Source organism: Oncorhynchus masou, chromosome 10 (assembly GCF_036934945.1).
Source record: "Oncorhynchus masou masou isolate Uvic2021 chromosome 10, UVic_Omas_1.1, whole genome shotgun sequence".
Classification (NCBI taxonomy): Eukaryota; Metazoa; Chordata; class Actinopteri; order Salmoniformes; family Salmonidae; genus Oncorhynchus; species Oncorhynchus masou.
In genome coordinates, this window is record NC_088221.1 from 48,403,819 (window position 1) to 48,420,013 (window position 16,195).

Genomic DNA, 16,195 nt, shown 5'->3' on the forward strand with positions numbered 1-16,195 from the left:
GAGGGCTCTATTCAATCAATCTATTAGAGCACTAACACTGAGGGCTCTATTCAATCAATCTATTACAGCACTAACACTGAGGGCTCTATTCAATCAATCTATTACAGCACTAACACTGAGGGCTCTATTCAATCAATCCATTACAGCACTAACACGGAGGGCTCTATTCAATCAATCTATTACAGCACTGACACTGAGGGCTCTATTCAATCAATCTATTAGAGCACTAACACTGAGGGCTCTATTCAATCAATCTATTACAGCACTAACACTGAGGGCTCTATTCAATCAATCTATTACAGCACTAACACTGAGGGCTCTATTCAATCTGTATTGCTGAAGCGTTACAGATTCCGCCTTAGAAATGAAAAGGTCATTTCAGAATGAGCTGACAAATGCAGCGTTCACCGTGAATGCAGTCTCCGCTAACGTGGGAATAATGCCTTTAAAAGCTGTAATGACTATAACCAGCGATCTGATTGAATCCTGGCCTAAGTCAGAAAACAGCGAAAACACTATATACTGGTCAATACCAGTGCAGGGATACTGGTGATAGCTGAGGTCAGTTGCTGTACCTGTGTCCTGCAGGTCCATGAGGGCTACGTAGACGACGTCAGGAACACAGACGATGCCTGGGTAGAAACTACAGTCCTGAACATCCATCTAGACAGGAGAAGTCTACTGATGGCTGATATCAACCGCATGGTGAGAACACACACACGGCACCACTTCCCCTATAACATGCTATATCCTATCCTTACAGAACACACACACGGCACCACTTCCCCTATAACATGCTATATCCTATCCTGACAGAACACACACACGGCACCACTTCCCCTATAACATGCTACATCCTATCCTTACAGAACACACACACGGCACCACTTCCCATATAACATGCTACATCCTATCCTGACAGAACACACACACGGCACCACTTCCCCTATAACATGCTATATCCTATCCTTACAGAACACACACACGGCACCACTTCCCCTATAACATGCTATATCCTATCCTTACAGAACACAAACACGGCATCACTTCTCCTATAACATGCTATATCCTATCCTTACAGAACACACACACGGCACCACTTCCCCTATAACATGCTACATCCTATCCTGACAGAACACACACACGGCACCACTTCCCCTATAACATGCTATATCCTATCCTGACAGAACACACACACGGCACCACTTCCCCTATAACATGCTACATCCTATCTTGACAGAACACACACACGGCACCACTTCCCCTATAACATGCTATATCCTATCCTGACAGAACACACACACGGCACCACTTCCCCTATAACATGCTATATCCTATCCTTACAGAACACACACACGGCACCACTTCCCCTATAACATGCTATATCCTATCCTTACAGAACACACACACGGCACCACTTCCCCTATAACATGCTATATCCTATCCTTACAGAACACACACACGGCACCACTTCCCCTATAACATGCTACATCCTATCCTTACAGAACACACACACGGCACCACTTCCCCTATAACATGCTATATCCTATCCTTACAGAACACACACGGCACCACTTCCCCTATAACATGCTACATCCTATCCTGACAGAACACACACACGGCACCACTTCCCCTATAACATGCTATATCCTATCCTTACAGAAAACACACACGGCACCACTTCCCCTATAACATGCTACATCCTATCTTGACAGAACACACACACGGCACCACTTCCCCTATAACATGCTATATCCTATCCTTACAGAACACACACACGGCACCACTTCCCCTATAACATGCTATATCCTATCCTTACAGAACACAAACACGGCATCACTTCTCCTATAACATGCTATATCCTATCCTTACAGAACACACACACGGCACCACTTCCCCTATAACATGCTACATCCTATCCTGACAGAACACACACACGGCACCACTTCCCCTATAACATGCTATATCCTATCCTGACAGAACACACACACGGCACCACTTCCCCCTATAACATGCTACATCCTATCCTGACAGAACACACACACGGCACCACTTCCCCTATAACATGCTATATCCTATCCTTACAGAACACACACACGGCACCACTTCCCCTATAACATGCTACATCCTATCCTTACAGAACACACACACGGCACCACTTCCCCTATAACATGCTACATCCTATCCTGACAGAACACACACACGGCACCACTTCCCCTATAACATGTTACATCCTATCCTTACAGAACACACACACGGCACCACTTCCCCTATAACATGCTACATCCTATCCTTACAGAACACACACACGGCACCACTTCCCCTATAACATGCTATATCCTATCCTTACAGAACACACACACGGCACCACTTCCCCTATAACATGCTACATCCTATCTTGACAGAACACACACACGGCACCACTTCCCCTATAACATGCTATATCCTATCCTGACAGAACACACACACGGCACCACTTCCCCTATAACATGCTATATCCTAACCTTACAGAACACACACACGGCACCACTTCCCCTATAACATGCCTCATCCTATCCTTACAGAACACACACACGGCACCACTTCCCCTATAACATGCTATATCCTATCCTTACAGAACACCATACTCCACAACACGTCCCCTATAACATGCTATATCCTATCCTTACTTCCCCTGGTGTTGTTTTAGAGTTAGTAGTCTGGGCTGTGGTGCTGGTCCAGTGGGTTAGAGTTAGTAGTCTGGGCTGTGGTGCTGGTCCAGTGGGTTAGAGTTAGTAGTCTGGGCTGTGGTGCTGGTCCAGTGGTTTAGAGTTAGTAGTCTGGGCTGTGGTGCTGGTCCAGTGGGTTAGAGTTAGTAGTCTGGGCTGTGGTGCTGGTCCAGTGGGTTAGAGTTAGTAGTCTGGGCTGTGGTGCTGGTCCAGTGGGTTAGAGTTAGTAGTCTGGGCTGTGGTGCTGGTCCAGTGGTTTAGAGTTAGTAGTCTGGGCTGTGGTGCTGGTCCAGTGGGTTAGAGTTAGTTGTCTGGGCTGTGGTGCTGGTCCAGTGGGTGAGAGTTAGTTTTCTGGGCTGTGGTGCTGGTCCAGTGGGTTAGAGTTGGTGGTCTGTGCTGTTGAGCTGGTCAGTGGTTTAGAGTTAGTAGTCTGGGCTGTGGTGCTGGTCCAGTGGGTTAGAGTTAGTTGTCTGGGCTGTGGTGCTGGTCCAGTGGGTGAGAGTTAGTAGTCTGGGCTGTGGTGCTGGTCCAGTGGGTTAGAGTTAGTAGTCTGGGCTGTAGTGCTGGTCCAGTGGGTGAGAGTTAGTAGTCTGGGCTGTGGTGCTTGTCCAGTGGTTTAGAGTTAGTCGTCTGGGCTGTGGTGCTGGTCCAGTGGTTTAGAGTTAGTAGTCTGGGCTGTGTGGTGCTGTTCCAGTGGGTTAGAGTTAGTAGTCTGGGCTGTGTGGTGCTGGTCCAGTGGGTTAGAGTTAGTAGTCTGGGCTGTGGTGCTGGTCCAGTGGGTTAGAGTTAGTTGTCTGGGCTGTGGTGCTGGTCCAGTGGGTTAGAGTTAGTGGTCTGTGCTGTTGAGCTGGTCCAGTGGGTGAGAGTTAGTTGTCTGGGCTGTGGTGCTGGTCCAGTGGGTTAGAGTTAGTCGTCTGTGCTGTTGAGCTGGTCCAGTGGTTTAGAGTTAGTAGTCTGGGCTGTGGTGCTGGTCCAGTGGGTGAGAGTTAGTAGTCTGGGCTGTGGTGCTGGTCCAGTGGGTTAGAGTTAGTAGTCTGGGCTGTGGTGCTGGTCCAGTGGGTTAGAGTTAGTAGTCTGGGCTGTGGTGCTGGTCCAGTGGGTTAGAGTTAGTTGTCTGGGCTGTGGTGCTGGTCCAGTGGGTTAGAGTTAGTTGTCTGGGCTGTGGTGCTGGTCCAGTGGGTGAGAGTTAGTAGTCTGGGCTGTGGTGCTGGTCCAGTGGGTTAGAGTTAGTAGTCTGGGCTGTGGTGCTGGTCCAGTGGGTTAGAGTTAGTTGTAAGTCGCTCTGGATAAGAGCGTCTGCTAAATGACTTAAATGTAAATGTAAATGTAGTCTGGGCTGTGGTGCTGGTCCAGTGGGTTAGAGTTAGTAGTCTGGGCTGTAGTGCTGGTCCAGTGGGTTAGAGTTAGTTGTCTGGGCTGTGGTGCTGGTCCAGTGGTTTAGAGTTAGTAGTCTGGGCTGTGGTGCTGGTCCAGTGGTTTAGAGTTAGTAGTCTGGGCTGTGGTGCTGGTCCAGTGGGTTAGAGTTAGTAGTCTGGGCTGTGTGGTGCTGGTCCAGTGGGTTAGAGTTAGTAGTCTGGGCTGTGTGGTGCGGTTCCTGTGGGTTAGAGTTAGTAGTCTGGGCTGTGGTGCTGGTCCAGTAGGTTAGAGTTAGTAGTCTGGGCTGTGGTGCTGGTCCAGTAGGTTAGAGTTAGTAGTCTGGGCTGTGGTGCTGGTCCAGTGGGTGAGAGTTAGTAGTCTGGGCTGTGGTGCTGGTCCAGTGGGTTAGAGTTAGTAGTCTGGGCTGTAGTGCTGGTCCAGTGGGTGAGAGTTAGTAGTCTGGCTGTGGTGCTGGTCCAGTGGGTTAGAGTTAGTAGTCTGGGCTGTGGTGCTGGTCCAGTGGGTTAGAGTTAGTAGTCTGGGCTGTGGTGCTTGTCCAGTGGTTTAGAGTTAGTAGTTTGGGCTGTGTGGTGCTGGTCAGTGGGTTAGAGTTAGTAATCTGGGCTGTGGTGCTGGTCCAGTGGTTTAGAGTTAGTCGTCTGGGCTGTGGTGCTGGTCCAGTGGTTTAGAGTTAGTAGTCTGGGCTGTGTGGTGCTGTTCCAGTGGGTTAGAGTTAGTAGTCTGGGCTGTGTGGTGCTGGTCCAGTGGATTAGAGTTAGTAGTCTGGGCTGTGGTGCTGGTCCAGTGGGTTAGAGTTAGTAGTCTGGGCTGTGTGGTGCTGGTCCAGTGGGTTAGAGTTAGTAGTCTGGGCTGTGTGGTGCTGGTCCAGTGGGTTAGAGTTAGTAGTCTGGGCTGTGTGGTGCGGTTCCAGTGGGTTAGAGTTAGTAGTCTGGGCTGTGGTGCTGGTCCAGTGGGTTAGAGTTAGTAGTCTGGGCTGTGGTGCTGGTCCAGTGGGTTAGAGTTAGTAGGCTGGGCTTTGTGGAGCCGGTCCAGTGGTTTAGTACTATAAAGTGTAGTATGAATACTTTACGTTTTCTCCCCTCCAGGCTGAGAATACCGTGGGCTGTGTGGAGCTGGTCCGGTGGACGGAGGTGAGCAGCAGGACCAGGATGTGTTCTTACCAGAGAGATGCTCTTAGACGGGTGGCCGAGCTGCATCAGAGGACCTTCTAACTTCACCAGAGGACCTTCTAGCTGCACCAGAGGACCTTCTAGTTTCACGAGAGGACCTTCTAGCTAGAAAGAGGACCCACAATGAACTGTTTAGGGTACTGTTGAGATGCACTGCACTGTTTAGAGTACTGTTGAGATACACTGTACTGGTTAGAGCACTGTTGAGATATACTGTACTGTTTAGAGTACTGTTGAGTTATAATAATGTATGAGACATGTAGGAGGACTATATATAAATCACATTTTATTGGTCACATACACGTGTTTAGCAGACGTTACTGCGGATGTAGCGAACTGTTTGTAAATATGCCTTCCTTCACTGTGAGATACTATATGTATATATTTGATAGGCATTAATAGTACATATACCGTAATGTAGTGTATACTGTATAATGGAAGTTCAGATTAAAAGAGGACAGAATGTTGTGGTAGATTAATTTCCTGTATTACCAAATGAGGAGAGTTACAAACCACACACCAGTCAGAGTTATACTTAAACCACACCTTTAATAATACTTATTAAGCTTTTGCAATAGCATTTGACTTTCAACGAGTCTCTAATGAAAAGTTGAGAGTGTTAGCATTATGGCAACTGAGATCTTTTATAGCAAAGATCCACCCCTCTCAACTTACATGACAAACCACAGATTTCAGGAACTCTTCACAAAGGGCTTTTTACTTTAGAAAGAAGTATCCCATAGCCAGATAGCATTAGCTATAAATTATTGTTCAGTTTGTTCTCTAAGACGAGGTTCTAATCTCGTTCCTGCTACTTCATAGTACAAAAACACCAACTCATCCAATGGCATATATCAATTGTCAACTCTAGATACTCCCATCTCAAGAATCCCCCACTCCTGGACAAGCTCACTGAGGGGAGTGAGACTCTAGGTCATATACTAGGTCAAGATAAGGGCAACATCAGAGGGGACATACAATGGTTCCAGACACTGCCTTACTCCTCCCCCCAATGGGAAAAGGAGGGAGCAACTGGCACACAGACATTGTGGAGACAATTAATTGGTTCCCCATTAATCAAGCCATCCCTTCACATGGTTTAAGAAGAACAAGACAATGTTCCATTGTGTCCTCCTCCCCTTCTGATATTCTGCATAGCACCAGATGGTTTAACAGAAACAGTCACATATGAAGACAAGCCTGATCTCTCCCCTCTCTGGGCCCCAAGTGACTGAGCCCTAGCTGAGAAGTGCAACTGCCAATCCTATAGTCCAAAGGGAAACATTCTAATGACAAGTATCTCGAATAAGCATATTATGTAAATAAAACATCTTATTTATGTTACCCAACTAATTCTGATTCATCCACCACAATGTACTGACGTTTCAGATATAAGAAGGCAAACTGGCAAACTAAGCTTGATGAAAACAATATCACTAGTCAACTAGACTACAGCTAGATACCAATATCACTATAAAACTAGCCTACAGCAAGACACCAATATCTCTAGACAACTAATTCAAGCTAGACACCAATATCTCTAGACCAACTGCCTACAGCTAGATACCAATATCACTATAAAATAGCCCACAGCTGGATACCAATATGACTATAAAACTTCCACAGCTAGACACCAATATCACACCAACTAGCCTACAGCTAGATACCAATATCACTATAAAACTCATTTAAGCTAGATACCAATATCACTATCAACTAGCCCACAGCTAGATACCAATATCACTATAAAACTAGCCTACAGCAAGACACCAATATCTCTAGACAACTAGCCCACAGCTAGACACCAATATCTCTAGACCAACTAGCCTACAGCTAGATACCAATATCGCTATAAAACTAGCCCACAGCTAGATACCAATATCACTATAAAACTAGCCCACAGCTAGACACCAATATCTCTAGACCAACTAGCCTACAGCTAGATACCAATATCACTATAAAACTAGCCCACCGCTAGATACCAATATCACTATAAAACTAGCCAACAGCTAGATACCAATATCACTATAAAACTAGCCTACAGCAAGACACCAATATCTCTAGACAACTAGCCCACAGCTAGACACCAATATCTCTAGACCAACTAGCCTACAGCTAGATACCAATATCAGTATAAAACTAGCCCACAGCTAGACACCAATATCACCAGACAAACTAGCCAATATCACTAGACAACTAGCCCACAGCTAGACACCAATATCTCTAGACAACTAGCCCACAGCTACAACTAGTCTACAGCTAGACACCAATATCACTAGACAACTAGCCCACAGCTAGACACCAATATCTCTAGACAACAAGCCAACAGCTAGACACCAATATAACTAGACGACAAGCCTACAGCTAGACACCAATATCTCTAGACAACAAGCCAACAGCTAGACACCAATATCACTTGACGACAAGCCTACAGCTAGACACCAATATCACTAGTCAACTAGCCTACAGCTAGACACCAATATCACTTGACGACTAGCCTACAGCTAGACACCAATATCACTAGACAACTAGCCTACAGCTGGACACCAATATCACTAGACAACTAGCCTACAGCTAGACACCAATATCACTTGACAACTAGACTACAGCTAGACACCAATATCACTAGACAACTAAACACCAATATCACTAGACAACTAGCCAGGAGCTAGACACCAATATCACTAGTCAACTAGCCTACAGCTAGACACCAATATCACTAATCAACTAGCCTACAGCTAGACACCAGTATCACCAGACAACCAGCATACAGATAGACACCAATATCACTAGACAACTAGCCAGGAGCTAGACACCAATATCACTAGTCAACTAGCCTACAGCTAGACACCAATATCACTAATCAACTAGCCTACAGCTAGACACCAGTATCACCAGACAACCAGCATACAGATAGACACCAATATCACTAGACAACTAGCCTGCAGCTAGACACCAATATCACTAGACAACTAGCCTACAGCTAGACAGCAATATAACTAGACAATGAGCCTATAGCTAGACACCAATATCACTAGACAACTAGCCGACAGCTTGACACCAATATCACTAGACACCAATATCACTAGACAACTAGCCTACAGCTAGACACCAATATCACTAGACAACTAGCCTAAAGATAGACACCAACATCACTAGACACCAATATCACGAGACAACTAGCCTACAGCTAGACACCAATATCACTAGACAACTAGCCGACAGCTAGACACCAACATCACTAGACACCAATATCACGAGACAACTAGCCTACAGCTAGACACCAATATCACCAGACAACTAGCATACAGCCAGACACCAATATCACTAGACAACTAGCAAGACACCAAAATCACCAGACAACCAGCATACAGCAAGACACCAATATCTTTAGTTAACTAGCCTAAAGATAGACACCAACATCACTAGACACCAATATCCGAGACAACTAGCCTACAGCTAGACACCAATATCACTAGACACCAATATCACGAGACAACTACCCTACAGCTAGATACCAATATCACTAGACAACTAGCATACAGATAGACACCAATATCACTAGACACCGATATCACGAGACAACTAGCCTACAGCTAGACACCAATATCACTAGACAACTAGCCTACAGCTAGACACCAATATCACTAGACAACTAGCATACAGATAGACACCAATATCACTTGACAACTAGCAGACAGTTAGACACCAATATCACTAGCCCACAGCTAGACACCAATATCACTAGACAGCTAGACACCAGTATCACTTTCGACAACTCGCCTGCAGCTAGACACCAATATCACGAGACAACTAGCCTACAGCTAGACACCAATATCACTAGACAACTAGCCAACAGCTAGATACCAATATCAGTAGACAACTAGCCCCCAACTTGACACATATATCACTAGACAACTAGCCCACAACTTGACACCAATATCTCTAGTCAACTAGCCCACAGCTAGTCACCAATATCACTAGACAATTAGTCTACAGCTAGACACCAACATCACTAGACAACTAGTCTACAGCTAGACACCAATATCACTAGAAACAAAGATCACTAGACAACCAGCCGACAGCTGGACACAAAATTCACCTGGCAACTAGCCTACAGCTAAACATCAACATCACTAGACAACAAGCCTACAGTTAGACACCAATATCACTCGATAACTAGCCTACAGTTAGAAACCAATATTACAAGACAACTAGCCGACAGCTAGACACCAATATCACTAGCCTACAGTTAGACACCAATATAACTAGACAGCTAGACACCAATATCACTAGACAACTAAACACCAATATCACTAGACAACTAGCCAGGAGCTAGACACCAATATCACTAGTCAACTAGCCTACAGCTAGACACCAATATCACTAATCAACTAGCCTACAGCTAGACACCAGTATCACCAGACAACCAATATACAGATAGACACCAATATCACTAGACAACTAGCCTGCAGCTAGACACCAATATCACTAGACAACTAGCCTGCAGCTAGACACCAATATCACTAGACAATAGCCTACAGCTAGACAGCAATATCACTAGACAATAGCCTATAGCTAGACACCAATATCACTAGACAACTATCCGACAGCTTGACACCAATATCACTAGACACCAATATCACGAGACAACTAGCCTACAGCTAGACACCAACATCACTAGACACCAATATCACGAGACAACTAGCCTACAGCTAGACACCAATATCACTAGACACCAATATCACGAGACAACTAGCCTACAGCTAGACACCAATATCACTAGACAACTAGCCTAAAGATAGACACCAACATCACTAGACACCAATATAACGAGACAACTAGCCTACAGCTAGACACCAATATCACTAGACAACTAGCCGACAGCTAGACACCAACATCACTAGACACCAATATCACGAGACAACTAGCCTACAGCTAGACACCAATATCACCAGACAACTAGCATACAGCTAGACACCAATATCACTAGACAACTAGCCTAAAGATAGACACCAACATCACTAGACACCAATATCACGAGACAACTAGCCTACAGCTAGACACCAATATCACTAGACACCAATATCACGAGACAACTAGCCTACAGCTAGACACCAATATCATTAGACAACTAGCCTAAAGATAGACACCAACATCACTAGACACCAATATCACGAGACAACTACCCTACAGCTAGATACCAATATCACTAGACAACTAGCATACAGATAGACACCAATATCACTAGACACCGATATCACGAGACAACTAGCCTACAGCTAGACACCAATATCACTAGACAACTAGCCTACAGCTAGACACCAATATCACTAGACAACTAGCATACAGATAGACACCAATATCACTTGACAACTAGCAGACAGCTAGACACCAATATCACTAGCCCACAGCTAGACACCAATATCACTAGACAGCTAGACACCAGTATCACTTTCGACAACTCGCCTGCAGCTAGACACCAATATCACGAGACAACTAGCCTACAGCTAGACACCAATATCACTAGACAACTAGCCAACAGCTAGATACCAATATCAGTAGACAACTAGCCCCCAACTTGACACATATATCACTAGACAACTAGCCCACAACTTGACACCAATATCTCTAGTCAACTAGCCCACAGCTAGTCACCAATATCACTAGACAATTAGTCTACAGCTAGACACCAACATCACTAGACAACTAGTCTACAGCTAGACACCAATATCACTAGAAACAACGATCACTAGACAACCAGCCGACAGCTGGACACAAAATTCACCTGGCAACTAGCCTACAGCTAAACATCAACATCACTAGACAACAAGCCTACAGTTAGACACCAATATCACTCGATAACTAGCCTACAGTTAGAAACCAATATTACAAGACAACTAGCCGACAGCTAGACACCAATATCACTAGCCTACAGTAGACACCAATATCCCTAGACAGCTAGTCTACAGAAGGGTTGTCTAGTGGAGGGTAGACTACCAGCAGTACTGTAGTCCTAGTGGAGGGTAGACTACCAGCAGTACTGTAGTCCTAGTGGAGGGTAGACTGGAGTGGGGTAGACTACCAGCAGTACTGTAGTCTTGGTGGAGGGTAGACTACCAGCAGTACTGTAGTCCTAGTGGAGGATAGACTACCAGCAGTGATGTAGTGGAGGGTATACTACCAGCAGTACTGTAGTCCTAGTGGAGGGTAGACTACCAGCAGTACTGTAGTCCAAGTGGAGGGTAGACTACCAGCAGCACTGTAGTTCTAGTGGAGGGTAGACTACATGCAGTACTGTAGTCCTAGTGGAGTGTAGACTACCAGTAGTACTGTAGTCCTAGTGGAGGGTATACTACCAGCATTACTGTAGTGGAGGGTAGACTACCAGCAGTACTAGTCCTAGTGGAGGGTAGACTACCAGCAGTACTGTAGCGGAGGGTAGACTACCAGCAGTACTGTAGTCCTAGTGGAGGGTAGACTACCAGCAGCACTGTAGTTCTAGTGGAGGGTAGACTACCAGCAGTACTGTAGTCCTAGTGGAGGGTAGACTACCAGCATTACTGTAGTGGAGGGTATACTACCAGCAGCACTGTAGTTCTAGTGGAGGGTAGACTACCAGCAGTACTGTAGTCCTAGTGGAGGGTAGACTACCAGCAGTACTGTAGTGGAGGGTAGACTACCAGCAGCACTGTAGTCCTAGTGGAGGGTAGACTACCAGCAGTACTGTAGTGGAGGGTAGACTACCAGCAGCACTGTAGTCCTAGTGGAGGGTAGACTACCAGCAGTACTGTAGTCATAGTGGAGGGTAGATCACCAGCAGTTCTGTAGTCCTAGTGGAGGGTAGACCACCAGCAGCACTGTAGTGGAGGGTAGACTACCAGCAGTACTGTAGTGGAGGGTAGACTACCAGCAGTGGTGTAGTGGAGGGTAGACTACCAGCAGTGGTGTAGTGGAGGGTAGACTACCAGCAGTACTGTAGTGGAGTGTAGACTACCAGCAGTACTGTAATCATAGTGGAGGGTAGACTACCAGCAGTACTGTAGTGGAGTGTAGACTACCAGCATTACTGTAGTCCTAGTGGAGGGTAGACTACCAGCAGTACTGTAGTCCTAGTGGAGGGTAGACTACCAGCAGTACTGTAGTCCTAGTGGAGGGTAGACTACCAGCAGTACTGTAGTGGAGGGTAGACTACCAGCAGTGGTGTAGTGGAGGGTAGACTACCAGCAGTACTGTAGTGGAGGGTAGACTACCAGCAGTACTGTAGTCCTAGTGGAGGGTAGACTACCAGCAGTACTGTAGTCATAGTGGAGGGTAGACTACCAGCAGTACTGTAGTCCTAGTGGAGGGTAGACTACCAGCAGTGGTGTAGTCCTATTGGAGGGTAGACTACCAGCAGTACTCTAGTGGATGGTAGACTACCAGTACATTTACATTTACATTTAAGTCATTTGGCAGGCAGCTCTTATCCAGAGCGACTTACAAATTGGTGAATTCACCTTATGACATCCAGTGGAACAGCCACTTTGCAATAGTGCATCTAAATCATTTAAGGGGGGGTGAGAAGGATTACTTTATCCTATCCTAGGTATTCCTTAAAGAGGTGGGGTTTCAGGTGTCTCCGGAAGGTGGTGATTGACTCCGCTGTCTGGCGTCGTGAGGGAGTTTGTTCCACCATTGGGGGGCCAGAGCAGCGAACAGTTTTGACTGGGCTGAGCGGGAACTGTACTTCCTCAGTGGTAGGGAGGCGAAAGCAGGCCAGAGGTGGATGAACGCAGTGTCCTTGTTTGGGTGTAGGGCCTGATCAGAGCCTGGAGGTACTGCGGTGCCGTTCCTCACAGCTCCGTAGGCAAGCACCATGGTCTTGTAGCGGATGCGAGCTTCAACTGGAAGCCAGTGGAGAGAGCGGAGGAGCGGGGTGACGTGAGAGAACTTGGGAAGGTTGAACACCAGACGGGCTGCGGCGTTCTGGATGAGTTGTAGGGGTTTAATGGCACAGGCAGGGAGCCCAGCCAACAGCGAGTTGCAGTAATCCAGACGGGAGATGACAAGTGCCTGGATTAGGACCTGCGCCGCTTCCTGTGTGAGGCAGGGTCGTACTCTGCGGATGTTGTAGAGCATGAACCTACAGGAACGGGCCACCGCCTTGATGTTAGTTGAGAACGACAGGGTGTTGTCCAGGATCACGCCAAGGTTCTTAGCGCTCTGGGAGGAGGACACAATGGAGTTGTCAACCGTGATGGCGAGATCATGGAACGGGCAGTCCTTCCCCGGGAAGAAGAGCAGCTCCGTCTTGCCGAGGTTCAGCTTGAGGTGGTGATCCGTCATCCACACTGATATGTCTGCCAGACATGCAGAGATGCGATTCGCCACCTGGTCATCAGAAGGGGGAAAGGAGAAGATTAATTGTGTGTCGTCTGCATAGCAATGATAGGAGAGACCATGTGAGGTTATGACAGAGCCAAGTGACTTGGTGTATAGCGAGAATAGGAGAGGGCCTAGAACAGAGCCCTGGGGGACACCAGTGGTGAGAGCGCGTGGCGGAGACAGATTCTCGCCACGCCACCTGGTAGGAGCGACCTGTCAGGTAGGACGCAATCCAAGCGTGGGCCGCGCCGGAGATGCCCAACTCGGAGAGGGTGGAGAGGAGGATCTGATGGTTCACAGTATCGAAGGCAGCCGATAGGTCTAGAAGGATGAGAGCAGAGGAGAGAGAGTTAGCTTTAGCAGTGCGGAGCACCTCCGTGATACAGAGAAGAGCAGTCTCAGTTGAATGACTAGTCTTGAAACCTGACTGATTTGGATCAAGAAGGTCATTCTGAGAGAGATAGCGGGAGAGCTGGCCAAGGACGGCACGTTCAAGAGTTTTGGAGAGAAAAGAAAGAAGGGATACTGGTCTGTAGTTGTTGACATCGGAGGGATCGAGTGTAGGTTTTTTCAGAAGGGGTGCAACTCTCGCTCTCTTGAAGACGGAAGGGACGTAGCCAGCGGTCAGGGATGAGTTGATGAGCGAGGTGAGGTAAGGGAGAAGGTCTCCGGAAATGGTCTGGAGAAGAGAGGAGGGATAGGGTCAAGCGGGCAGGTTGTTGGGCGGCCGGCCGTCACAAGAAGCGAGATTTCATCTGGAGAGAGAGGGGAGAAAGAGGTCAGAGCACAGGGTAGGGCAGTGTGAGCAGAACCAGCAGTGTCTTTTGACTTATCAAACGAGGATCGGATGTCGTCGACCTTCTTTTCAAAATGGTTGACGAAGTCATCTGCAGAGAGGGAGGAGGGGGAGGAGGGGAGGAGGATTCAGGAGGGAGGAGAAGGTGGCAAAGAGCTTCCTAGGGTTAGAGGCAGATGCTTGGAATTTAGAGTGGTAGAAAGTGGCTTTAGCAGCAGAGACAGAGGAGGAAAATGTAGAGAGGAGGGAGTGAAAGGATGCCAGGTCCGCAGGAGGGCGAGTTTTCCTCCATTTCCGCTCGGCTGCCCTGGAGCCCTGTTCTGTGAGCTCGCAATGAGTCGTCGAGCCACGGAGTGGGAGGGAGGACCGAGCCGGCCTGGAGGATAGGGGACATAGAGAGTCAAAGGATGCAGAAAGGGAAGAGAGGAGGGTTGAGGAGGCAGAATCAGGAGATAGGTTGGAGAAGGTTTGAGCAGAGGGAAGAGATGATAGGATGGAAGAGGAGAGAGTAGCGGGGGAGAGAGAGCGAAAGGTTTGGGACGGCGCGATACCATCCGAGTAGGGGCAGTGTGGGAAGTGTTGGATGAGAGCGAGAGGGAAAAGGATACAAGGTAGTGGTCGGAGACTTGGAGGAGTTGCAATGAGGTTAGTGGAAGAACAGCATCTAGTAAAGATGAGGTCGAGCGTGTGCCTGCCTTGTGAGTAGGGGGGAAGGTGAGAGGGTGAGGTCAAAAGAGGAGAGGAGTGGAAAGAAGGAGGCAGAGAGGAATGAGTCAAAGGTAGACGTGGGGAGGTTAAAGTCGCCCAGGACTGTGAGAGGTGAGCCGTCTTCAGGAAAGGAGCTTATCAAGGCATCAAGCTCATTGATGAACTCTCCGAGGAACCTGGAGGGCGATAAATGATAAGGATGTTAAACTTGAAAGGGCTGGTAACTGTGACAGCATGGAATTCAAAGGAGAGGCGATAGACAAATTGGTAAGGAAAAAGGCAAACCACGGAGAGATGAGGATCCCGGTGCCACCACCCCGCTGACCAGAAGCTCTCGGGGTGTGCGAGAACCGTGGGCGGACGAAGAGGCAGTAGGAGTAACAGTGTTATCATAGTGATCATGTTTCCGTCAGTGCCAAGAAGTCGAGGGACTGGGGAGGGGCATAGGCTGAGATGAACTCTGCCTTGTTGGCCGCAGATCGGCAGTTCCAGAGGCTACCGGAGACCTGGAACTCCACGTGGGTCGTGCGCGCTGGGACCACCAGATTAGGGTGGCCGCGGCCACGCGGCCAATGAAGCGTTTGTATGGTCTGTGCAGAGAGGAGAGAGAACAGGGATAGATAGACACATAGTTGACAGGCTACAGAAGAGGCTACGCTAATGCAAAGGAGATTGGAATGACAAGTGACTACACGTCTCGAATGTTCAGAAAGTTAAGCTTACGTAGCAAGAATCTTATTGACTAAAATGATTGAAATGATACAGTACTGCTGGAGTAGGCTAGCTGGCAGTGGCTGCGTTGTTGACTTTGTAGGCTAGCTGGCAGTGGCTGCGTGGAGTTGACACTACACTAATCAAGTCGTTCCGCTGAGTGTAATAGTTTCTACAGTGCTGCTATTCGGGGCTAGCTGGCTAGCTAGCAGTGTTGATTACGTTACGTTAAAAGAACGACAATAGCTGGCTAGCTAACCTAGAAAATCGCTCTAGACTATACAATTGTCTTTGAAACAAAGACGGCTATGTAGCTAGCTAGCTACGATCAAACAAATCAAACCGTTGTACTGTAATGA

The 16,195-nt window shown here is 47.4% G+C and overlaps 1 protein-coding gene and 1 pseudogene across 1 annotated transcript in view; both read left to right on the forward strand.

Moving 5' to 3' along the window:
* trpm2 (transient receptor potential cation channel, subfamily M, member 2) overlaps positions 1-5,307 on the forward strand; it is an 83,545-nt gene extending 78,238 nt beyond the window's left edge. Inside the window, exons 32-33 of the mRNA XM_064976946.1 lie at positions 589-705; positions 5,171-5,307. Coding sequence (XP_064833018.1) covers positions 589-705; positions 5,171-5,296 — 243 coding nt within the window. The 3' untranslated portion in view covers positions 5,297-5,307. The remainder of the gene's footprint in view (positions 1-588; positions 706-5,170) is intronic.
* The window catches only part of LOC135547713 (protein FAM124A-like), a 622,546-nt pseudogene that overhangs the window by 382,498 nt on the left and 223,853 nt on the right, over positions 1-16,195 (forward strand).